This window comes from Chelmon rostratus, chromosome 6 (assembly GCF_017976325.1).
Source record: "Chelmon rostratus isolate fCheRos1 chromosome 6, fCheRos1.pri, whole genome shotgun sequence".
Classification (NCBI taxonomy): domain Eukaryota; kingdom Metazoa; phylum Chordata; class Actinopteri; order Chaetodontiformes; family Chaetodontidae; genus Chelmon; species Chelmon rostratus.
Genome location: NC_055663.1, coordinates 6,758,412 through 6,779,182, shown reverse-complemented (window position 1 = coordinate 6,779,182; position 20,771 = coordinate 6,758,412). Strand labels below are relative to the sequence as shown.

Below are 20,771 nucleotides of genomic sequence, written 5' to 3'. Positions count from 1 at the left end.
GCAGCTGATGATGGAGAACCAGGTCACACAGCAGAGAGAACAGGCTGATCAGCTCATTTGAGACTTTCACCTGCTGCTACACCGTGAAGAGAACACACACACGCTTCAGGATGGCTGCTCCCCGTCTCGCTCTGACTGTGTTTGTGCTGATGCTGGCGGTCATCGCTCTGACTGAAGGTAAGGAAGAGCTTGACAACAATGCACTCAATCAGTGTGTGAGAAAGGTGGAGAAATGTAATGTTAGAATTTGTAGAATTGATCAATGTGTGGTGGAAGTTAACCTGCCAGCGGTTACTGTAAAAACCGTTATGTCATATATCCAATTAATCAGTATTTTATATACTGTGACAAATGGATCATATGACTATGTGTGATGTGAACGGGGGCGCTCACAGTTGTTTTTTTCTGGCCACATCTTTATTGTTTGCTCTCGTAAGCCTCACCTCCAGCAGCAGCAGCAAGCAGCTCTCGTGAACCTACTGTTCACCTGCCCAACAGCAAAACAGACTGGGACAGTTTGAGTCGACCAAAACAGAGCTAAAGCATGAGGCCGTAACTATGACTCAGAATAATGAGCTTCATGTTTGCTGGATGTGTAAATGGGGAACTGTTTGCTAACATTTTATCCATAACAACTTAATAAGGGGATAACACATCGTTCTCTGCTGCCCCCAAGTGGCCAAAAAACTATTAATGCAGCTTTAAAGACTGAGAAACCCTGATTTGACAGATCCTGCATACACCCATTGTATGAAAGGGCTTCAATATTGTTCTAATCAAAAAAATATGGTTACAATTTTAATACATTGAACCAGTCCTCATTTAATCTAAAGAGTAGTAGAGTAAAACTTTTTCCAATATCGCAATGGAATCACAATCTTTTCCACTAACACAGTGTCAGATTTCACCTCACACAGGCCCACAGGAAATTAAATGGGAGGAAAAAAGAAACATGCAAGTGACGTGTGGGCGCCTGTGCAGTTGTTCTGATCTGTTCATTGTGTGTGTTGGTAGGTTTGCGTGGTACTGGACCGAAGAGATGCTGCACACGTTTCAATGAGAAACCCCTGAGTAAAGACCGGGTGGTCAGCTACGTCAGGACCAGCCAGCGCTGCTCTAACCCCGCCGTCTTGTAAGTCCACAACCTCAGAGAGACACATTACAGGCACCGCTCTATCTGCACATGAATGCACCGAACCTGACTGTCCTGTTTATGTGTGTGTTCAGACTGAAGACCGTGGCAAACCGTCAGCTTTGTGCCAGACCTTCAGACCCCTGGGTGAGGGAGCTCATCAGCTACCTGGACGCCAAATCTGTCCCAGGAGAGACATCCAACCTGTAGTCATGGCAACAGCATATCAGAGCCTCCAAAGAACAAAATCTGGCCAGTTAATGTGTCGTGATGCTGCAACTTTTCAAACTATAACTTCTAAATAAGCACTGACTACTAATGTTACTCTCTCCACCACAAGGTCTGCATGGGGCAACCATTAGATAAACAGCAGCTTTCTGTCTATCTCTATGCAAAATATATACTAGGTATTATTTAGTGGCATATTTACATACGTATCATGGTACATTTTTCTGCCATACAAAGGCAAAAATGTATGCATAACATAGTGTTAACTCCTTAAAAATTAACATTTACACTATATATATTTAATTCTACTTTTCTTAGTTTTATTTTAGCTTATGGAACAATTGGTACATTTTAATACAACATTCAAAGTTGGACCGTCAGCACTGTGAACTACTGTTGTATTGTAATTTGAATTGACTTACAGTAACTACATTCACTGTAAAAGGGCAATGGCTCCCAACACGACTTGATGTCATCAGTAGAGTATAAGCTATGGGTTACCTCATCATTTCTACAACAACCCACTGTGAGCTCTTGGGTTTTTTTATGAAGTAAAGTGCTATTTTTTCTATTTACAGTCATGTTTTGAACTGGGTTACTTGAACAGATAAGTAACACAATTTGACAAAATATTATTTATTTCTGTATCTTTATGCTTCTAGTTTGATTCTGTTGAATAAAAGCAAGACAATAACCCTGTGCCAACTTTTGCTCTGTGATTGTCTCTCTTTATACCAGGAGTCTAGTTTCCATTTATACTGGCTTTTTAATATTACATGAACTAGTGTAACTACCACACATGCTGAAGAGATGGAGACATACAACTCAGCAGAACTGAAGAAATGTGTTTTCTGAGGCGAAAGCTAATTTTCTTAAAGCCAGACTATGTAACTTTTGGAAGAGCAAAGACCACATTTGTGTTATTACAGATGAAAAGCTGAAGTCTTGAGCAATAAAACACACCAATTCTCAATTCAATAAACTCAAAGGTTTTGTCGTTAAAGCCTGAGTTGGTCTGGTATGACCAGTATCTCACTGAGGCTAATGTTGCCAATGTTAGCAAACTTTGTTTATTTCGGAGTAATTACTGCATTGGTTTGCTGACTTTGTGTTAGTGCTTTCTCACTGTTCCAGTACATTACAGCATTTCAAATTATTCTGTAATTACCACTTGTAGCCACAGTGGCACAAAGTCTTGATTCAAAGTTCATTTAAAAAAAATTATTTCTATCCTTTTGAATAATTGGAATTGAAATTTGTTTGTGTGATCACCAAATACAGAGCGTATTACTCAGTTGTTGCCTACAGTCACATGTGGACTACAGCACAGGAGATGTGCAGCCGTATCTGAACTAAGGTAAGAACAATTGCGTTTTGGCTTTGTCAAGAAATGTGCAGACATCTGAAGGCCGTTGCTTTCTCTGCCACTAGAGTGCGCCAATTGACCACTGAATGTCACAACCAAACCACTACAAAGACCTGATGCACATTATTTCTGGGCTATCATTATGCATGATAAGTATATTGCTAAATGTCATGAAATCTCAGAGTCAATGCTGCTCCTTAATGCTCCCCTAATATGGTTTTGATAAGATGGTGTTTAAAGAGGGCCTGCAGTTTGTGGCTGTTAAAGCAATTACAAAACGTTTGTCTCACGTGACACTCCTCGGCTTGGCCAAATTAATGTCTGCTCGATTCACCGCCTTGTCGGTTGGCGGTAATTGTTTAGTAGCGCTATTCACAACAGTCTTTGAAAGCAGCAAATTTTTTGCCTCCAGCGCATGAGAGCTTCACACACACTATCAGAAGCCGATCACATCCTCGTTTGACCAATAGGAAGGTGATTCCAGGTCCCCCTTCACGTGCGCTAAGCCAGAGACAACCAGTGAACGACCGGAATTTAGTTCGATTTACTTTCAGAATAAAGGTCTATAGCCCACCCCATGGTTGTCAGTTCTTGTTGAAGTGTGGAATAAGGTAGTTTCTTCTCACATCTATATTTCAGAAAACGACTATTACTGTAGCATTACAGCTAGAACTGTGATACTGTCCCAGTTTAGTTTTGCTGTTAAACAACATAACAAAACTAACATAGCTTGTTGCTTGTTGTATTAGCTTGTTGAATCTGACTGTGACATTTTAATGTCCAGAACTATATGGTTACTATTATAACCTAACAGTATGGACAGGACGAGGAGTATCATGTTTTAGCTTTTTATTAAGACTGGAATGTAATGGGAAGGAGATTGTCGTGGAAAACCTTGAAATCTTGAAAGGAGGGCTTTTGTTTTGGTCATTTACTACAGTTCTTATGATATTAAAAACAAATAGAGCAAAATGTTCCAGTCATCTTTCCACACATCGGTTATTGTACCTTTTTGTCAGATGCTTCACTATTTTTTTTCCCGCTATAAAGTACGTCTTATTATGGAGTTCTCAACCGGATGTCTTATTGTTTTAACGTGTGGTCATTTGCCTCGAAAGGAAAAACAGTCGGAGCATTTTTCTTCGCTTTGCTACATCTGGTAGTAGTATCCGACAGCGGCCATATGTAATTTAATCTCATTCATTCACTCTCAGACGCACTTTGGCTCCTTTTGTTGACACCAGACTAAGGTTTTTAGGGCGAGAAGCTGCGCGTTTGTCTCCGCTCCGGCTTTCTTTTGGACGTTTGGTCGTCAGTTTATGCCTCGGTGACTGTCCGTTGCAGGCTGGGTGGTGACAGCATAGCACAATGATCGAGCGACCAGAGACTGCGGTTCCCAGCATCGCTGTAAGTCAGTTTGTCTTCGATATAGAGCAATGTGCAATTGTTAACACAACTTGTGTTTTCAATATACTAATAACTGAAATCCCCTTCGGAAAACCCTAATAATCCATTTTGGTTGTCGCTGGTACCGACCTTTCATGTATAACGTTATGGAGAGAACTGCACACCAATCTCCACTAACAGTTTCTCCGTTTTAGGATAGGTTGCATATCTACAAAGACATATACTTGAATAAAACATGACTCACACCTTCTAACATTTTGATATAGTCTGCTGATAATTTCGGCATAGTGTGATTGACCAAACAACATCTCTTTCAGTCAATACCATCGTTTTAAAGATGAGCTATGCCTCCCACCTCTGTGTAGCATTATTCTTGTGAAGTAAGGTCGTGGATGGCGAAACTATAACAGAATTTACATTTTTGTTGCAATAGGTAATGTGTGGTGGATGCTACTAAATCTACCGTTACAGAAAGGTTGCATTGTAATGTAATGGCAGTTACTTGAACGGAGGTTTCTTTATGAGGGGTACGTGGTGTGCTCTTCATTATAGCTAGTTGCGGTTGGGAAAGAGATCAGTACATTTTTGTTAAAACGTGCTTTCACGCTGGACTTGACAATGCTGCTAGTGGAAGTATGAACTTGAATAGAATAGCAAGCTATGATGGCCTGATAATGCTTTAAGTATCAAAGCCCCAATGAGATTTGCTCTCTTCTGCCAAATTCCCATAAGAAATCAACCAGTTTAGATAACGAACACTCTAAACAAAAACAAAAGAAAAGAAATGTGAATTTAATGAAGTGAAACGTTGCTTGGTGGTTTGTATTGTATACATGTATGGTTGAACCACTTACCACTAGAGAGAGCCTTTTGTACATATTTTTGTACATAATTACATGTATGTACCTCAGGAGATAGCACGTCTTCCTTAAACTGCGTAATTGTTGAATGGAGTTTGGTTTGACTGTCCACACAACTGCACCAAGAAGAACCCTGTTGGTTGACCACATTTGGCTTCCTTGTTTAGGCATTTTTATACTGACGCTTACAATTAGCAATGAGTGATTACTCGTCACACAACACACCACACATTGTGTTTGGACTGAATATGTTTGTGGCACAGTCTGAGGTGATTGACAGTGGCTTTTCTTGACATAACACCAAGGGGGTGGGCATACACAATGTGCTCCTTGAGAGAGAGAGAGATAGTGAAGGGTCAGTGGGCACCATGTGCTGAGTGCTAAAAATAACAAAAGAAAGAAATTACGCAGGCCCTGTTTTCAAATGATTCATCTCCTCCTTTTCCAGTGTGATGTGATGCAATATTTATTGCAAAATTAATATTAAATATGTAATAGCTGAAAGTATAAAACAGCTGATGGAAGCAGTGAGAGGGCCTCAGCATGAGCTGCTGGGCGATCAGGGGGGTGGACTTGGCAGTACAGATGATGTCAGTGAACCAGGCAGCTACTATCACCACTGGGTAGACTGGGGGAGGGGTTAACGTTGACTAGCCTTCCTCTCCCTCATTCCCCATTACTTCCCTCTTTTCCCTTCCTGTCTTTCTCTCCGTTAGTCACTTTCTTATGAAAAAGAACCATATTAATCATAATGCATTGCATAACGGCCAAGTGTCATCACAGCATTGCGAATACTATGGTGATGCTGTGATGGATACAGTTATTATTAAGCTGGAAATTTATTTCAAGTGTGTTGCATGTTACACGTATTAAAACCCCATTGTGTGCTACAGACACAAGGTCTCTGTAAATAAGTGGGTTTTTCATTCATGCACACATGAACATGCATAGTGTATGTTGATGCATTCGCACACTTAACACACACACACACACACACGCAAGCTGTTTTACTCATGTAGTGCATCTTTCGATCCACTGACTCCCACCTACACATTCACACTCGCAAAACATTTTTGTGGCTAAACACTGACAGCCTGTTCTAAAAAGCTAAATGACTGACCAAGTGTGTCCCTGTGCCACCCACAGTGTAGCCACAGGGAAGTGGACAGACCATCAGAGGTGGCACCTTATGTAACACATGCATACCCACACACACAAAACCTGTATGTGGGCAGATCAAACATGGAAATGGTGGAAAGTGCTTCAGGCTGGTTCAGCGGAGCCTGCAGTTGAGCTGCATGCATCACAGAGTATTGATGAGGCAAATAGATTGTTTCCTTTTCTTTTTTTTTTTCCACCTTCTGTGTGTCCATAACATCCACTGGTGATGTTGATGTCTAATCTACAGTTTTCCAAACGTGATACTCAACAGTGGAACATGTGAAATATATGGTAGAATATTGAGTTAGCCTGGGAATGGACATTTACTAAAACTATCTGTTGTGGTTGGTTAGTTAGTTGTCCACCTGTGGTGTGACAGAAGTTCCTCACTGATTACACCTACAGCAATGCAGTCCTGACATCCTGACATGACATTTATTATCTTTCAGCAGTCTACATTTCCAAAAGTAGGGCTGTATGATAATGTACGGAGCTCTTACATAGACGTGTCCCATTGTTGCAGCAGTTTTAAAGCCTGCTGTTGTAAAGCATCACAATTAGCCTAAAGAATATAACTTCCCCTCACCTAATGACCTCAAGCTGTTATGGACAGTAGCTGCATAATGTATACATAAGGGATGTTCTGATCAAGTTGTTTTGGCCCTGATCCTGATACAAGTCCTTTTCAGTATTATCTGCCGATACTAAGTCCAATCTAACAGTTATATTTGCTTAAATGTTGATTAAGTATGTACATGACACATAACAATGACCGCTGTAGACTACTAAGTTGATCCACTTAAATTATTGATCTGGTATAAATTAAGGTTGAACTCTGAGAATCTCCTGAAATTGACACAACGTGGGAGCTTGGCACACAGGGTTTCTTCATAGCTGCTGTGCTGACATTAGCCAATGGTAAGCCTACATTGAGGAATCACCTTTATGTTGTCCAGAGGTGGACGGTGTGTGAACCCTCCACCTTCACTGAGGACAGGATTTGTGGAGTGCTACTTTCACTAGTGCTAAGCTAGCTATTAATGGTCAGTAAATACCTCAAAAAACATAGGTTGGTTGCTAAATAAACCACGTCCTTATTTTCTATTTCTACAGATGTTAAATATAGAATACATGACATGTCAGTGTGGAGTTGTTGGAAGACACCTTTGATGGGTAAATTAATTACATGTTTCAAGTAACTTGCCCATCACAGTTCTCTGCTGGATACATGATAATGGCAGACCTGCACTGTTGTGTGGTTGGGCGAAAACAAAGGTTTTGGAAAATGCTAACGTATGATTCTGATGTGACAAATGGTGGTACAGAGTGTTGCATCATGTGACACCGTCAGTGCACGGACGATCCATCACACCAGCAGAAGAAGCAGTCCAAGTGCAGAAGCCGGGATGTGACAATCAAGAGAGTGAAACTTACAAGCCTGATTCCAGACCTATCAGCGCAGAGCTGATTTTCCATCGGTGGCATGCATGACAGAACAGAGAGGCTGCTCGCAGGCAGGCAGGCAGGCAGGCAGGCAGGCAATCAATTGTGTTTGCTTCATGTAGCGTGCAGGAGGCCGCGCAGTGATTGGAGGCGGGGTTGTTATCTGACAGCAGGCTGGCTGTCGGAGAGAGGGAGATGGGGATGAAGAGATACGTCGGCGGTGAAGAGGGAGAGAGCAGCTGGAGAGCCTTGCCTGGCTGTGATCTGGTCTGAGACCCCACTGCTTTCACCACAACCTGTCCTATACACGAGGGACAGGATGGACGTTATTCAGCACGTAGGGAGATTGCGTTTGCTTGTTTGTGATTCCTTGTCCTGCGTTTATCCACTTAGCTTTACATTTCTGCATTTATGCCTTGAGGAACTGATTGGCTTCATTTATTGGATTAAATTACTGTTTCAGAACACTTGTTATATGGATTTTGGCAGGGTTGACTCCACTTCCTCTTTCCTGCTTCCTCAGGGAAAGCCTGATATTTCTCTCTGTGAGTCTGCCTCTCCTCACCTCTCTTTCCCTTAAAACAGCCTTTATCCCCTCTTGTATTTATCCCAGCTGCGCTTCACTTCAAAGGGTCTCTGTCGCTGCAGGACACAGAAACACCAACTGTCAGTTCACAACTGTGTGGATGCGTGCCGCTCCAATTTTATTTCACACATGTGAGATACAATAGTTGCAGAGTTTCTGTATGTGTTGCACACATGCATCTGTGTGTTGAGGCCTATATTCATCCTCTGTATAAAAGATACAAATTTCAGTCTGACTTTGTGTGTGTGTGTTTTATTATTTACTCGTGCTGTGTGATTCATCCATTAACAGAAAGTGTTTGTGTGTTTTCCTCCAGCAGCGGAACCTGGAGGGCTATGTGGGCTTCGCCAATCTCCCCAACCAGGTGTATCGGAAGTCGGTCAAAAGAGGGTTTGAGTTTACACTAATGGTTGTCGGTAAGTTGGAAACTTCTGCATCAGTCCCACGAGTGAAGATGTGAATGCGTGTCTTTGCTTCTTTGTGTGTGCCCGAGCCAAGCCTACACCTGCCCATCTATCTGCGTCCACTGGTCCGAGTGTGTTTTCATTTTTGTGTGAATGTGGGTCATCAACTCAGGTTGAAAGGAGGAAAAGCATGTGTGGCATCCGGCACACTCAGCTGCTCAGAATGACAAGTTGACAATTTAAAAAGCGGTTTCTGCAGAGCGGTGGTGCCCCGTGTGGCCTGGCTTTTAGAACATCTGCCGTGTTGTTCAGTAACAGAAAACGTGTGCATGTGAAAATATTTCTTGCTAAGGCTGGATTCCACAGTTTCCCAGGGGAGATTTCTCCGTAACCCCAGGACACACAATAGCACATCTGTGTGTTTTGCATGATTTGATTTGGAAAGGGAGCTGCAGGATGTTGGGTCAAGTATGAATGAGCTTGGTTGCAAAATGTGGCTAACAGCATTACAGAGGGAGGGAATTGGACAGAGTGGAGGAACTATGGGTTTGGCTGTCTGAATGGACACACACAGTATTATATAGGGGGCTGCGGTCCTGACGTCACACCTGGGCCAGCCTGTGTTCCATTAGCTCTGGTTACTCAATGCAGCCTCTCATTTAGCGTTTCAGCAGTCTTTGTGAAAGACTGAAGCCTGTCGTTGGGGTTTACTGTTCATATTTAAGACAAATCAGCTGACATTACTTTGTCTGTCTTCAAAGGACAACAAAAAAGTATTTAAAGACCGTCTTGTATTTTTTGAGGTGTTGCTTCCTTGTTCCATTTCATTGTACAGATGTGTAATAGTGTTGTAAGCTAATCTTCTATAGTTACAGTACTGAAGCGGATGACTCTTGTTGCATTTGTAACAAAATGACATACCAAATGTTTGATAAACAATCATTTGTAATAGAAATGATCACCCTGCATATAGAGGTAAATAATGTAACAATCCAGTGAATTCAAAAATTGAATCTCTTTACTGTAATGAAGCCTTGCAAACTAGATAAAGATACCATATCATATTACTGAAAAATCCAAATCGCCCATCACAGTATTGGTGTAACGGTAACATTTGCCAAGTTCCAATGAAAACAGCAATCAGATGGAAAAACTCACCTGAGAAACTATTTGAGTTAAAATTGGATTCAAAGCCATTTTTGTTCAATTCAGATTATTTACAATATAAGGTATAATACTAAATTACTGTTTTACTGTAACACACAATATCTACAATATAAAGTCAAACTAACCGTGGATGTTAACTTTGTGGTGCTTACAACTAATAAACAAGAGAAACTTATATGCACAATTACAGAAACTAGCTGCATAAACGTTGATCAGGTTGCATATGTATTTCACATGCTACACAGTTCACAGATCACCTCAGGCCCCATATCAGACTTAGGCAGACTCTAAGAGATATCTTTCTTTAACATGGGCAGCTAACATGGTGGACCTTTATTTTCCAACCTCGCACAGACACCCTTTGTTTTTAAAGTGTTATCACCCCAAATTAGAACACTTCTCGTGCACATTTTGGCTGCGGTGCATGACGGTTTAATATCTGTGGCTATACGCTCGCGGTAGCATCATTAGTACAGTGGGAGTCTTGCACAAAGGCTAACCCAAGGCTAAGTCAGTAGCTGGCTAATTAGCTGGATAATGAGCGAAGCTAACAAGGTAGCAATGCCTGATAATCAGTGCTGAATTTGTCTGTTTCCTTGGTTTTACCCGCTGTTCAAGCTGCAATTAAAATATTTTAAAAGCTCATTAATCTAAGTCAGTGTATCTGGTGGTGACCCCAGTCAGTTTACTAAAAGGAAAAGGACATTATCACAAAGAGGCATCCAACTGTTATTATTTCAGCCTGGGTTACTTGCTTCCTGTTTAGTAAACAGCCACTGTGGAGGAGTAGCAGGGGGGAGACAAACACAGCAGAGTGATGCCTTGGGAGAGAACCAGAGAGATCCACAGTCAACTAGATCCTGTTTCAGGCCCTTTCACATATGGGCCCCTCTGTCTCTCCTCCCAGCTTTCTTGGCTCCTAGCCCCGTATACCCCATCTGATCCAAACTGCACACACAATGAATGTGAGCAGCAAAAAAGTGTGTTCATCAGTCGATACAGCAGACGTATAAAGAAGAGGCTCGGAGGGAGGGTTCTCAGCTGGGACTTGTTTGTCCCTTTTTCTGTAAACTGATGCTGTGATGAATGAAACCGCTATTGGCTAGTGACAGTTTTTTCTATGATGTAGAGAGGAGGAGGAGAAAACTGTGACTTAATATCCATAAGATTTCACTGACAAAAAACATCTTTTGAAAATAAAACCTTTTATCGAAAATTACTATACACTTGTGTTGACTAATCAAGAGGAAGGAGACAAAATTACATAGTTTTAATACAGACTTTTATTCTCAGGTTGTGACTATTCTCAGGTGAAGGTGGCTTGTGCAGCTTTAGCAATATACACATCCAGTAGAAATCATGTGACCCCTGCATACAGTTCGTGTGGTTAAATGTCAGGTTAGGCTTTACATAGACTCTTTGGAAAACGATAGAACAACCTCAAATTCCTGAGTCGTAAAATGTAGAATCAACCGAAAATAAAGACCACAAAATTCATAAATATGAGCGTGAACATTAATACAAACCAATGTAGTGGAACGGGGACAGAGAAAAGAAGGAAATGTTAGAATACCAGAGAGACCAAAGAGCTGATTAGTGTGTTTTTTTTTTTAATTTGAGAAGCAGCCAGCTGGACGTCCAGCAGAAGGCAGACTGTGAAAATGAAGACTGAGGGCTGGATTCAGCACTGCTGTACTTGGCATTGTAGTGAAGTGTGAAAGCTTGGCTCGGCTCGGAGGCCCAGCATTGTTCTGTCATAGTTTTGGAACAGACAGATGGTGGACTGTGAGATGACTGATGCCTGCAGGTAACTCTTTCAAATTCCAGCCGTGCTCACAGTGAGAGGCCGTTCCTTGTTCTTTAAAATGTGAAGCGAAGGTAAGAGCAGGGCTGCTTCCAGCGTTGCTTTCAAAAATGTGTGTGTGTGTGTGAGAGAGAGAGAGATAACAAAGGTCAGACTGGCTGAAATATGAGCTCTAATATGTCTCATGGCGAGACGTTTCAGATTAACAGATTGTAATGGCATCCAGCTGTACTTGTGTCGTGTTTTTGTCTGCAGCAGGCTGCATGTGGGTGGCTGTGTTTATCTAACCAAATTCTTTTTGCTAGATACTGTTGCATTTTATAGTTCAGTGCTCTGTGTACCATGCAAGCTGAAGATGAGATCTTAAATATGTGGATCGGAATAATCGAAGGAAGATTAAAAAAATGAAATCTTGCTGGCATTTTGGTGCCATTCATCTGCAGGTGTAACAATAAAGATTTTAATCCTTAGTATTCAGCTATTTCAGGTTGAGAGCTCCATAGTTTCTGAGTAGCCCCGGCAGCACTGTAACTAGGCTCTGTGTGAAGGAAATTCCCCTGTTCAGGATGCATTTCAGCTAAAGTTGGGCCCGCCCAGAGTCTGATGATGAACAGACACTACACCACTAGCTGTGTTGTGGTACTTAGGTAGTGGTGTCCTTTTAGCTTCTTTATGTGATGGTGGTATTGTGACCGCACTGTAGATGCTTGTCATACCCTTGTGGACAGAGCTCTCCATCCAGGAAGCAGCTGTAGTTGTTCTCCTGTCAGTCCCTGAGAAGTAACGCCACCAGAAACTGCTCTTCTGGTGGTTTTATCTTCTTTTCTTCCTCCCCGCTGTCTAACTCCATCTTTCCCCTCTCAATCCGCCTCTCCCTGAGGGGGAAAAAGCTGCTTCCTGCCCCTTTGTCCAGCTGGCAGATTGAATAGAAACTCCTGGAAAGATTAGCGGGATCCAGCGCCAGTGTGGAGAGCTGAACAGAGCTGAGTGTCAGATCAGAACTGAAGGGAGCTGGGAGGAGAGGGGAAGCGATGCCGGCTTCATGCTGCTTCTGATGTGCAACAAGGCCAGTGCTCAACAGCCCCACTGCCTTCGCTGTCCTAAAGCGACTCAGGAGGAGAGCACATCAGAGGTTTTTTATGAGTCTGACCTTGCAAGCGGAGCTGTGAGTTGCATGTGGGACTTCGAAATTTTCATAGAGCGTGTGTCAGTTCAGCTCTATGCACTGGCTTTAAATAATCATGAACAATTATGTTCAAAGTAAGATATAACTAAGTGCTGGCTATCGAAAATCAATCCTTGTTTTCGTTTGGTTCAGACCAAAAAAGCATTGAGCGTTAGGCTTGTGCCAGTGGCCAATCAGATCATACGTATATTGACGATTGAAGTTGATTTTTTCCCTGTGCTGATATTAAGGCAATTTAACTTACCATCAGTGCGAAGATGTTTTAAAAATAAGAATCTGCACCCTGCTGTACTTTTAGAGATGCTTCTGGTGGAGCAGCATGTCCACCCGCTGAACCCCATCAGTCAGCACCAAACAGATATATTTATCCACATTTTGCGGCCTAGGTGGAGCATAGAGTGCTGCTCTCCGGAGAGAGACAGTGATGCCCCATATGTTTCTGGACTGAGTCCTTTGTTAAGTTTGTTTCTGTTTTGGACTTTAGTCAGAGCAACAGCTGTCAAAGGCAAAACACCTATTGTGACATCACTGATTGTGGTTATATTAGGCCTCAACACGGCATCGTGATGAAATGATGCAGAACAAACCCATTCACTCCCACACTACACTATCAAACTCCTGCTAAACAAGCAGAGCACAAACTTCCAAAGTGTCTAAGCACAGAAGTCGGTCCACAAAATCTACCGTCGGTCAGCACCAACCAAGACTGGAAACACATCAGAGCTTTACCACCACCTGAAAAGGTGCCATCCCTTCAACCACACCCTTATTTTGATAAGTTACAAGCCAAGCTACCTTGTTTTGTTCAGGCAGATGAAGCAAGTTAGCAAAATTACATGCGTATAATTAAATGTTAATCAATAAGTCTTTTATCATGAAATATATTCTAAATCAATTCATGTTTGCACAGTTCATCATCATGGTTGTGTTTTTGCCACATCACCCAGTCCTGAGTGTCATCATTGGTGCAACATGCTTAAATTTCAAACTGTAAAGAGCAGTTTGAAATTTTTTATTTCTGTTTTCTGTTGTGTGCTATTTTTTTCATTAAACTTCTGATGTACTTGGTGTTTAAGGGCCCAACAAGCAGAACAGGGCCTTCATTCACTCATCAAAGCTGAAGCAGCCAGTGAAGTGCTGCGTGCCCTTGAATCTCTTTCACAGTCCAGAAGTAGTCTGCCTGCTAAGTCAGTTTCTGTTTATCATCCCCACTGATCTGTGTGTGATTGTAAAACTGTTTGCCTGTCTGTCCGGCTGTGTATCCTGTTGTTGTTGTACTACGCTAAGATTGTGTGTATGTGTGTGTGTCCAGATAAGACGGTCTGACAGGCTTAGGATTGACCGCCTTGCCTACTGACCTTGCAGAAGGGAGTGAGTGAAGGAAAGCTTTGTCTAGTTAATCCGCTGGCTTAACCAGATGCGTTAATATACACCAAGCACACACGTTTACTCATGCTCCCACACACACACTGACGCACACAATGTTTCAATGTGTTGACAATATGAAATGTACCTCACTCCTTTTTCCTTCCATCTACTTAATCACTCTTATACCCAACTCATCCCTTTATCATAATAGTTCATAACAAAGGATTTTGACTTCACCCAGCTAACTGTCACTGTTTCACCATTCAGAGTGATCTGTAACAAAGAAAAGAACAAACAGTGGATGTCAATGTGACAGAGAAGCTGGTGAAGCTCTAAAACACACCAGGCAAAGTCAGAGCGTCCTGGCATGTGGCAGTTTGGCGGCTAACAGTAATTCCTCATTTAGAATTTCAGTTCTGTCAAACTGGGCTCTCCAGTTTCTAGCCCCCCATGTGTTGCCACACACTGTCCCACTTGACACTTGATCTGTGATGGTTTCAGTTCAAGGACTGTGATTTTAAAGTGGCTGTAGGAATATGTGATTTTTGGGAAAGCACCTTTCCCCATGATACAGCAGATTATGTAAGTCATCACAGTTCTTCTCAGGAAACAGTCCATTTGCAGTCTGCAAAATCATACAATCGTACAATAAAAAAAACTAAGGTGATTACAAAGCCCACTCAACACTAAAATTAATGTTATAAATTTGAGGTGTGAATAACTGTATCATACACCAGCAGCATAAAAGAAACATTCTATTAAACACAGATGTTATCTGTAATACCTCCAATAAGATGATTTAGCAGTTGCTTGGAGTGCACAAACAGAATATTTTCCAGTGCATAGAAAAGAGGTTTCCAACGTACTTCGAGTGGAACTGCCAGAATGACTGGAGGGATTTAATTATGCTCAACTACCCATGACAATAACCGGTAAATACCCAGATGCAATATATGAGAAACATGTGGCCAAATGTGACAAACAATAAAAACAGATTTCAAGTTGATACTTGATTAGCTGCACTGTTGTCGTCCCAGCAAGTGGCAGAACAAGAGCTGTCTGATGCTAAACAACAGATATCCATAAACGTCTTTAATTTCACACCTGTCTCCTGGTTAATTGGGCACACACGCGATGAACCAATAAGCAGCTTATCTCAATGAGATCGTAAACCACCATTCACATTCACCAGGTTAGCTCGGCTCAGCTCGGTCTCACACTCCCTCATTGAAGCCTCATTCCCAGCTGGCCAAACAGGATTTCCACCAGAGAAAAGTGCGTGATTAGAGGCAGCTGGTCCGCAGGAAAAAACATTATATTTTTGAAGGAGAATTCATTGATTGGTTATGTGTCTCCCAGCATAATCAGTGTATAGGATGGGCTGGTCGACCCAGAGTAGAATCACTGCTCCTTCATTTTGAAGGTAGCCTGTTAAGGTATGTCGGGTATCTGATTAGGATTCCTCCTGGAGTCCTACCGCTGGATGTATTCTGGCAAGTCCAATGTGGAGCTGAGCCGAGGCCGGAACATTCTAACAGGATTATTTGTCCCATCTGGCCTGTCAACGTCCCAGGATCTCCCCAGAGAAGCTGGAGGAAATGGACATATGGGCAACTTTTCTTTTTCCACTGTGACTCAGGCGCGGATAAGCAGCAGAAAATGAATGGATGGATGAATGGACTGTTATATTGTTACGCTGTACAGGTGGTGTTTTTATTGTGTCCACACCCCGTATAATGCGTTATGGGCTATGCACAGCTGTGCTTCGTGGCCATAAAAACTCCAGCGACTGGTTATTCTTGCAGACTGTGCACAGTTTCTCAACTAACACACTCTAGCATCAAACCCAAGAGTGGCAAGTTGCTACTTGTGTCCTTTTGCAGAAAGCTGTTCCCATGTCACATTCAAGACAACTCAATTCATGGCATCACTTCAGACCCAAAGCGGCTCAATTCCCCACTCATGCACTTGGACATTTTTGGGCCCTCTTTATAGTTTTCAGCTAGGTTAGCTAGAAACTTCGTGGATCTTTAGCTGTTTGATATTCATCATAGAGGACACAGACACGTGTACTGAGAAAAGTCTCAGGGCTCTAAAAATACGTTATGCTACCCAGACACCCCACTTTCTGGTCTCTAAGCAGGCCAGCTGAGTGTTACAGAATGATGTCAAAAGTCTCCCGTTCAGTATTTTCCCGTCTGATCTCTGTCCTAGATCTGTGGTCAGTTTAGTGTGTATTAAACCAGCCATGTTACATGTTGTTTCCCCTCGGTTGACTGCTTTGCTGTTCCAATTAATCACTCATTCTACCTCCTACCACCAATATACCAATTTGAAGTTTCTTTTAAGTTTTTCAAAATATTTATCGGTTACTTTTTGAAATCCACATGAAACCCCCTCCACATCAGCAGAAATGAGATCAACCACATCATCCATTTAAAAAGAAAATACACCACTTTTGAAGCCAGTTTGCCTCTTACTCCTGTCACTTCCTTCTTCCAAAACAGTGGTGAAGAACACAAGCAGCAAAGAAACAAACAAAACAAACAGAGGCTGACTCGTGTTTTTAAGGAGCCACACAGAGGCCCTGACTAACTCAAATCACTGATTTCCGAATGAAGGAATGGATGGCGGCCTGCCAGGCCTGCAGGGAGATGGAAGAAACAATGACTGCATTTACGTACACACCGACATTTCTCTATTACTCTGGATATGGCATTGTTCTGAATTTGATACAAGGCATGTAAACAGCATTTTCCACTTAGATTTTCCAACTTGGGGTGTATTCTGAATGTACCATTTTCCAATTAAGATGTGGGATATGTTGATACTATTCAGGTTTTAGGACTTTTTTATTCGGACATGTATACAGTACATTAAGAATATGCGTCTCATTTGGGGTTTTTACTGCAGTTTGCAACACACAACCTCTTAATTGTTTATGGTCAGTCTGGGCGTCCCCTAGCAAAAGATTGAAAGACTGGAGTAGAGATGCATGCACACAAGAAAGGCCAAGAAAGGAACACACCTACTTTTAAACATCATGAAAGACCTGGACATCAACAGGTTTTTGGACATGTGCAAGAAGGTTTTTCAAGAAGGTGGAAGGACAGAGACTGTGTCCGTCTGCACGACTGCAGCTCATTTCATTCATTTTTATTAGTAAACTTTGTAGGAATATGGTCCTTTTTTGAATAAGGCAGAATGTTTTGTGCTTGTAAACGCAGTCACTCTTACAGCAGGACAGGCCTCGTCATTATGGCTGGACGGCAGCTTGTTTACAAACCTACTTCACAAACATTCCTCATGGCCTCTGGGCACAACACGGGCTACTCTGTGCATGTGCGTGTGTGGATGGGGTCGTGCACATGTGCATGTTCATGCATGCTCACTCACACCACTGCAGGCAAGTCTCTCCCTCTCCTTTCTCATTCTTTCTCTTTGCTCTGCTCCGGTTCTCTGCGTCTCTATTTTGAGATGCACATGTCTGCTGTGACCCAGCACGTGCTGAATTTGTCAGATTTAGACTCAGGCTCGGCAAATCACAGCAGAACACTCGCTCTCTAATTAAAAAAAAAAAAACCTGAGGAAAGTGGGTTGTGTCCCTCCAAGGCTCCTGTAGCCAGCCCATGTGGGCCACCGCTGTCAGGCGAGTGCTGACACAGTTTAGGTTGGATTCTGGCTCTTCCATAGACTCCGCTGGACTTGCAGATCCTTATCTTTGCCAAAACACTGACCTTTGCCCCCTGTTTCAGCCAGTCCCATTTAACCTCGACAATGGAGAATTATCTTGTCCAACAGTCGAGTGGTCAGCAAACACAGCTTCACTCACATGCACTGCCTGACTGTGACTGTGCTGTTTGTTCCTTTATGCCTGTGTGTTACCCAGATGTCTCAGGCCTCACACATGCCTGTTAGGTGTGTGCGTGTGTGTGTGTGTGTGTGTGTGTGTGTGTGTGTGTGTGTGTGTGTGTGTTGGGTGCTAGTTAGTAGGCCTGTCAGGATGTGAGGGGGCTAGCTGCTGCCTCAGGGCTGAAGGAGAGACAGAATGAGAGAAAAAGAGGGAGGAATGTCAGGAATTCCATGGGAAACCCACTGTGGCCATTTGTATGTTTGTTTTTCTGTCTCTCACAGTCCGGCTTGCTATAGTTCATTCAACACGTCAGGGTTTTCAATCCGAACATTACTCGCTCAGTGTGTTCCTGCACAGCAATGAGCTAGCATCAGTAAGCCAGTCAGGTTCCTGATGCACTGCTGTTAAGTTCATCCATTCAGGGCCTCTCATTCAGATCAAGATTAATAAGATTTCCATAAATAATAACAAATAAATGTAATCTAATTCCACAAAAAGGTCTATTAAAATAAAAGGCATAAACTGAATCCTGCAGTTAGAATAATTGTAATGAATAATTGATGATCGCCACAAAACCTACCTGCATAACACTGTCACCAAAACTCTCCTGTCCCTGCAGCCCATCCAGTTTAGCTTGTTTCAAGCTGTAATGGCGTTTGAGATTGGCCCTTTTCATCCCCACAAACTAGGCACACTGGCTTAAAGTTCTGTGTCGCATTCATGCATTGTCACATAAAAAACAAACCCCAGCACTGGACAGGACGCAGCCCAACACAGACAGTAGGTCCTTCATCTTTGTTTCTGTGCATTACATTCTCACAAACAAAAAAAAAAATTCAAAGCACCATATCAAGTAGGCGAGCCCAGCTGACATGACAGAACCCAACCGGAACTTCAACATTATTTCAAAATTTTTGTCCAACCACAACGTGTCGAGGCGGGTATCCACCCTCTACTATGGAGCGATAGACGGATGGCTCACTGAGAGAGCAAGAGAGACAGAGAGAGAGAGGAAGGGAAACAGCGGGGATGAACTGGAAAGGTCAGCCATCCATCACTGGCATTCAGGTCATTAGTCTATTTACAGAGAGCTGGCACTGCGCTTCCACTTGTCATGTGGAACCAATATTTAATTAAAGCTGAACTAGGGAGGATAATTGGGACGGACCGGCCCTCAGGGGTTTAGACTACTGCAGTGACTGGGTGAAGCATCCGTCATACTGTGTGTGTGTCTGTCAGAGAAACCAACCTGTCATCTTTAGCTCATCCCCAGCCATTCAGAGTTTTTTTTTACAGCATTTAATGTGGTAAAATGTTAACTTTTAGAATTGGTTTCCCTGTTGTTCCAGCAACAGACGGAAATGGTGCTTAGTGTCTGAGTAGCCTGTTGTAGAATGCATCCTGTTCCTAATTTGAGTCATGTTAACAGCAAACAGGGATAAGCCTTAGTCAGCAAGCAAACAATACATTGTCATGTTTTGGAATGGAGTTTGGTGTGACATTTTCACCGTACAAATTTAATAGACAAGTGCCAGTGAACCTGTCCTAAATATCATCTGTCAGCAACTTCGATCCACGGTAAACATATTGGCATTGGTCTAAAAAGCCAATACCATCAGAACTCTGATTAGGCCACATGGTGGACAGAAAGAGATACAGAGATTGGCTCACAGCTCCTCACTGCTGTGTTTGTGCCAAAGATTTACAGTGTTTGTGAAACCTGTTTAGTTCAGTTAGGACAGCCAGCATGATGTTTGCTGAGAATGCACTGAGATGTTTGGTCAGTGGGATGTTTAGTTGAGCTCTGTCCAGTGTTTGATCAGGATCCAGGACCCGTGGCTGCGGGTGTTTAAGTTGTTTTAGACCCCCGTCTGGACTTTTGGGATGACAGATCTCAGAGCCTGTTTGCACCTGGTATTAACATGCATCCTGGGTGATCTAGTCACAAGTGCACAGGTGTGAATGCACCCAAGACACATTGAACATGCTGTAGGAGACATTTAACAAGTTGTTGAGTGAGGAGAAACTTATTAAACTTTGTGGAACTGCTACAGTAAAGTCTCAGTCATTGGTGTCTTCTTGTAAATTCAGAATTAAATGCAGTACTTCAAGTTCTTTCTTTCCTTGTAAAATACATTATGTCCATTGCTCTGTCAGCCTGTTGGGTACTCCTTGTCTAAAGTGCATCTTACCTACTGTTTCAACTGACCTTACCAGTAAACCCATGTGGATTTCGTCTTTGTTGGCCATGGAGAAAGTCCACAGCCTACCTTTAAAAACAGTGCAATTTGTGTGTTGATACATCAGGAAAAACTTTAGACATTTTCTGAAACACTGTCGATTACAAATTGTTAATTATTTGGGCCTTGGAAATTCAGATGTCATATATTAAGTTATTTCTCTCTTTGTGTGAAAGACGTACATTCGTCCCAGCGTACTGGCAAAATACTGCGGGGCTGCCGGTTAAAAACAACAATTCATCTTTGCAAACTGAAAGATGCATGTGTTTAAGTTGAGATCTGATCACAAGTGGCAACTCGGGACACATGTGAAAACTCATTGTAATGCCAGGTGTGAACGAACGTACTTAAGAGTCCACTTGTGATCAGATCACCCAGGATGCCACCACAGACAGAGCCTGTCAGGAACAGAAATTGAAATCTCTGACCCATGACTTTCTGTCCTGAAATGACACTAGGACCATGCTTTCACACAGGTTAACACAGAAGACACTCAGAAATGTCAGGACTATATAGGGCAACACTGTTACAGCAATCGGTCCTGAAACAGGTGGTGTGACATAAAA

General features: G+C 42.4%; 2 protein-coding genes across 5 annotated transcripts in view; both read left to right on the top strand.

Moving 5' to 3' along the window:
- Positions 1 to 39: 39 nt before the first annotated feature.
- LOC121608062 (C-C motif chemokine 4-like) lies at positions 40 to 2,059 on the top strand. Its single transcript, XM_041939175.1, has 3 exons — positions 40 to 177; positions 1,015 to 1,132; positions 1,228 to 2,059. The coding sequence occupies exons 1-3, from the start codon at positions 111 to 113 to the stop codon at positions 1,340 to 1,342; spliced, it is 300 nt and encodes a 99-aa protein (XP_041795109.1). The 5' UTR covers positions 40 to 110; the 3' UTR covers positions 1,343 to 2,059.
- Positions 2,060 to 3,850: 1,791 nt separating this feature from the next.
- LOC121608520 (septin-7-like) overlaps positions 3,851 to 20,771 on the top strand; it is a 43,958-nt gene continuing 27,037 nt past the window's right edge. The window contains exons 1-2 of one of the 4 annotated variants that reach the window (XM_041939826.1): positions 3,851 to 4,133; positions 8,503 to 8,599. In XM_041939826.1, coding sequence (XP_041795760.1) covers positions 4,095 to 4,133; positions 8,503 to 8,599 — 136 coding nt within the window. In that variant the 5' untranslated portion in view covers positions 3,851 to 4,094. Of the gene's footprint in view, positions 4,134 to 7,788; positions 7,935 to 8,499; positions 8,600 to 20,771 lie in introns of those variants that run through there. The other 3 variants (XM_041939825.1, XM_041939827.1, XM_041939828.1) reach the window with 3 other exon arrangements.

Bases quoted from the DNA above. Each gene is read 5' to 3' on its own strand.
- LOC121608062 (XM_041939175.1), top strand. From the start codon at position 111: ATGGCTGCTCCCCGTCTCGCTCTGACTGTGTTTGTGCTGATGCTGGCG. The intron at 178-1,014 runs GTAAGGAAGAGC...GTGTGTTGGTAG, and splicing joins GGTCATCGCTCTGACTGAAG to GTTTGCGTGGTACTGGACCG. The intron at 1,133-1,227 runs GTAAGTCCACAA...GTGTGTGTTCAG, and splicing joins TGCTCTAACCCCGCCGTCTT to ACTGAAGACCGTGGCAAACC.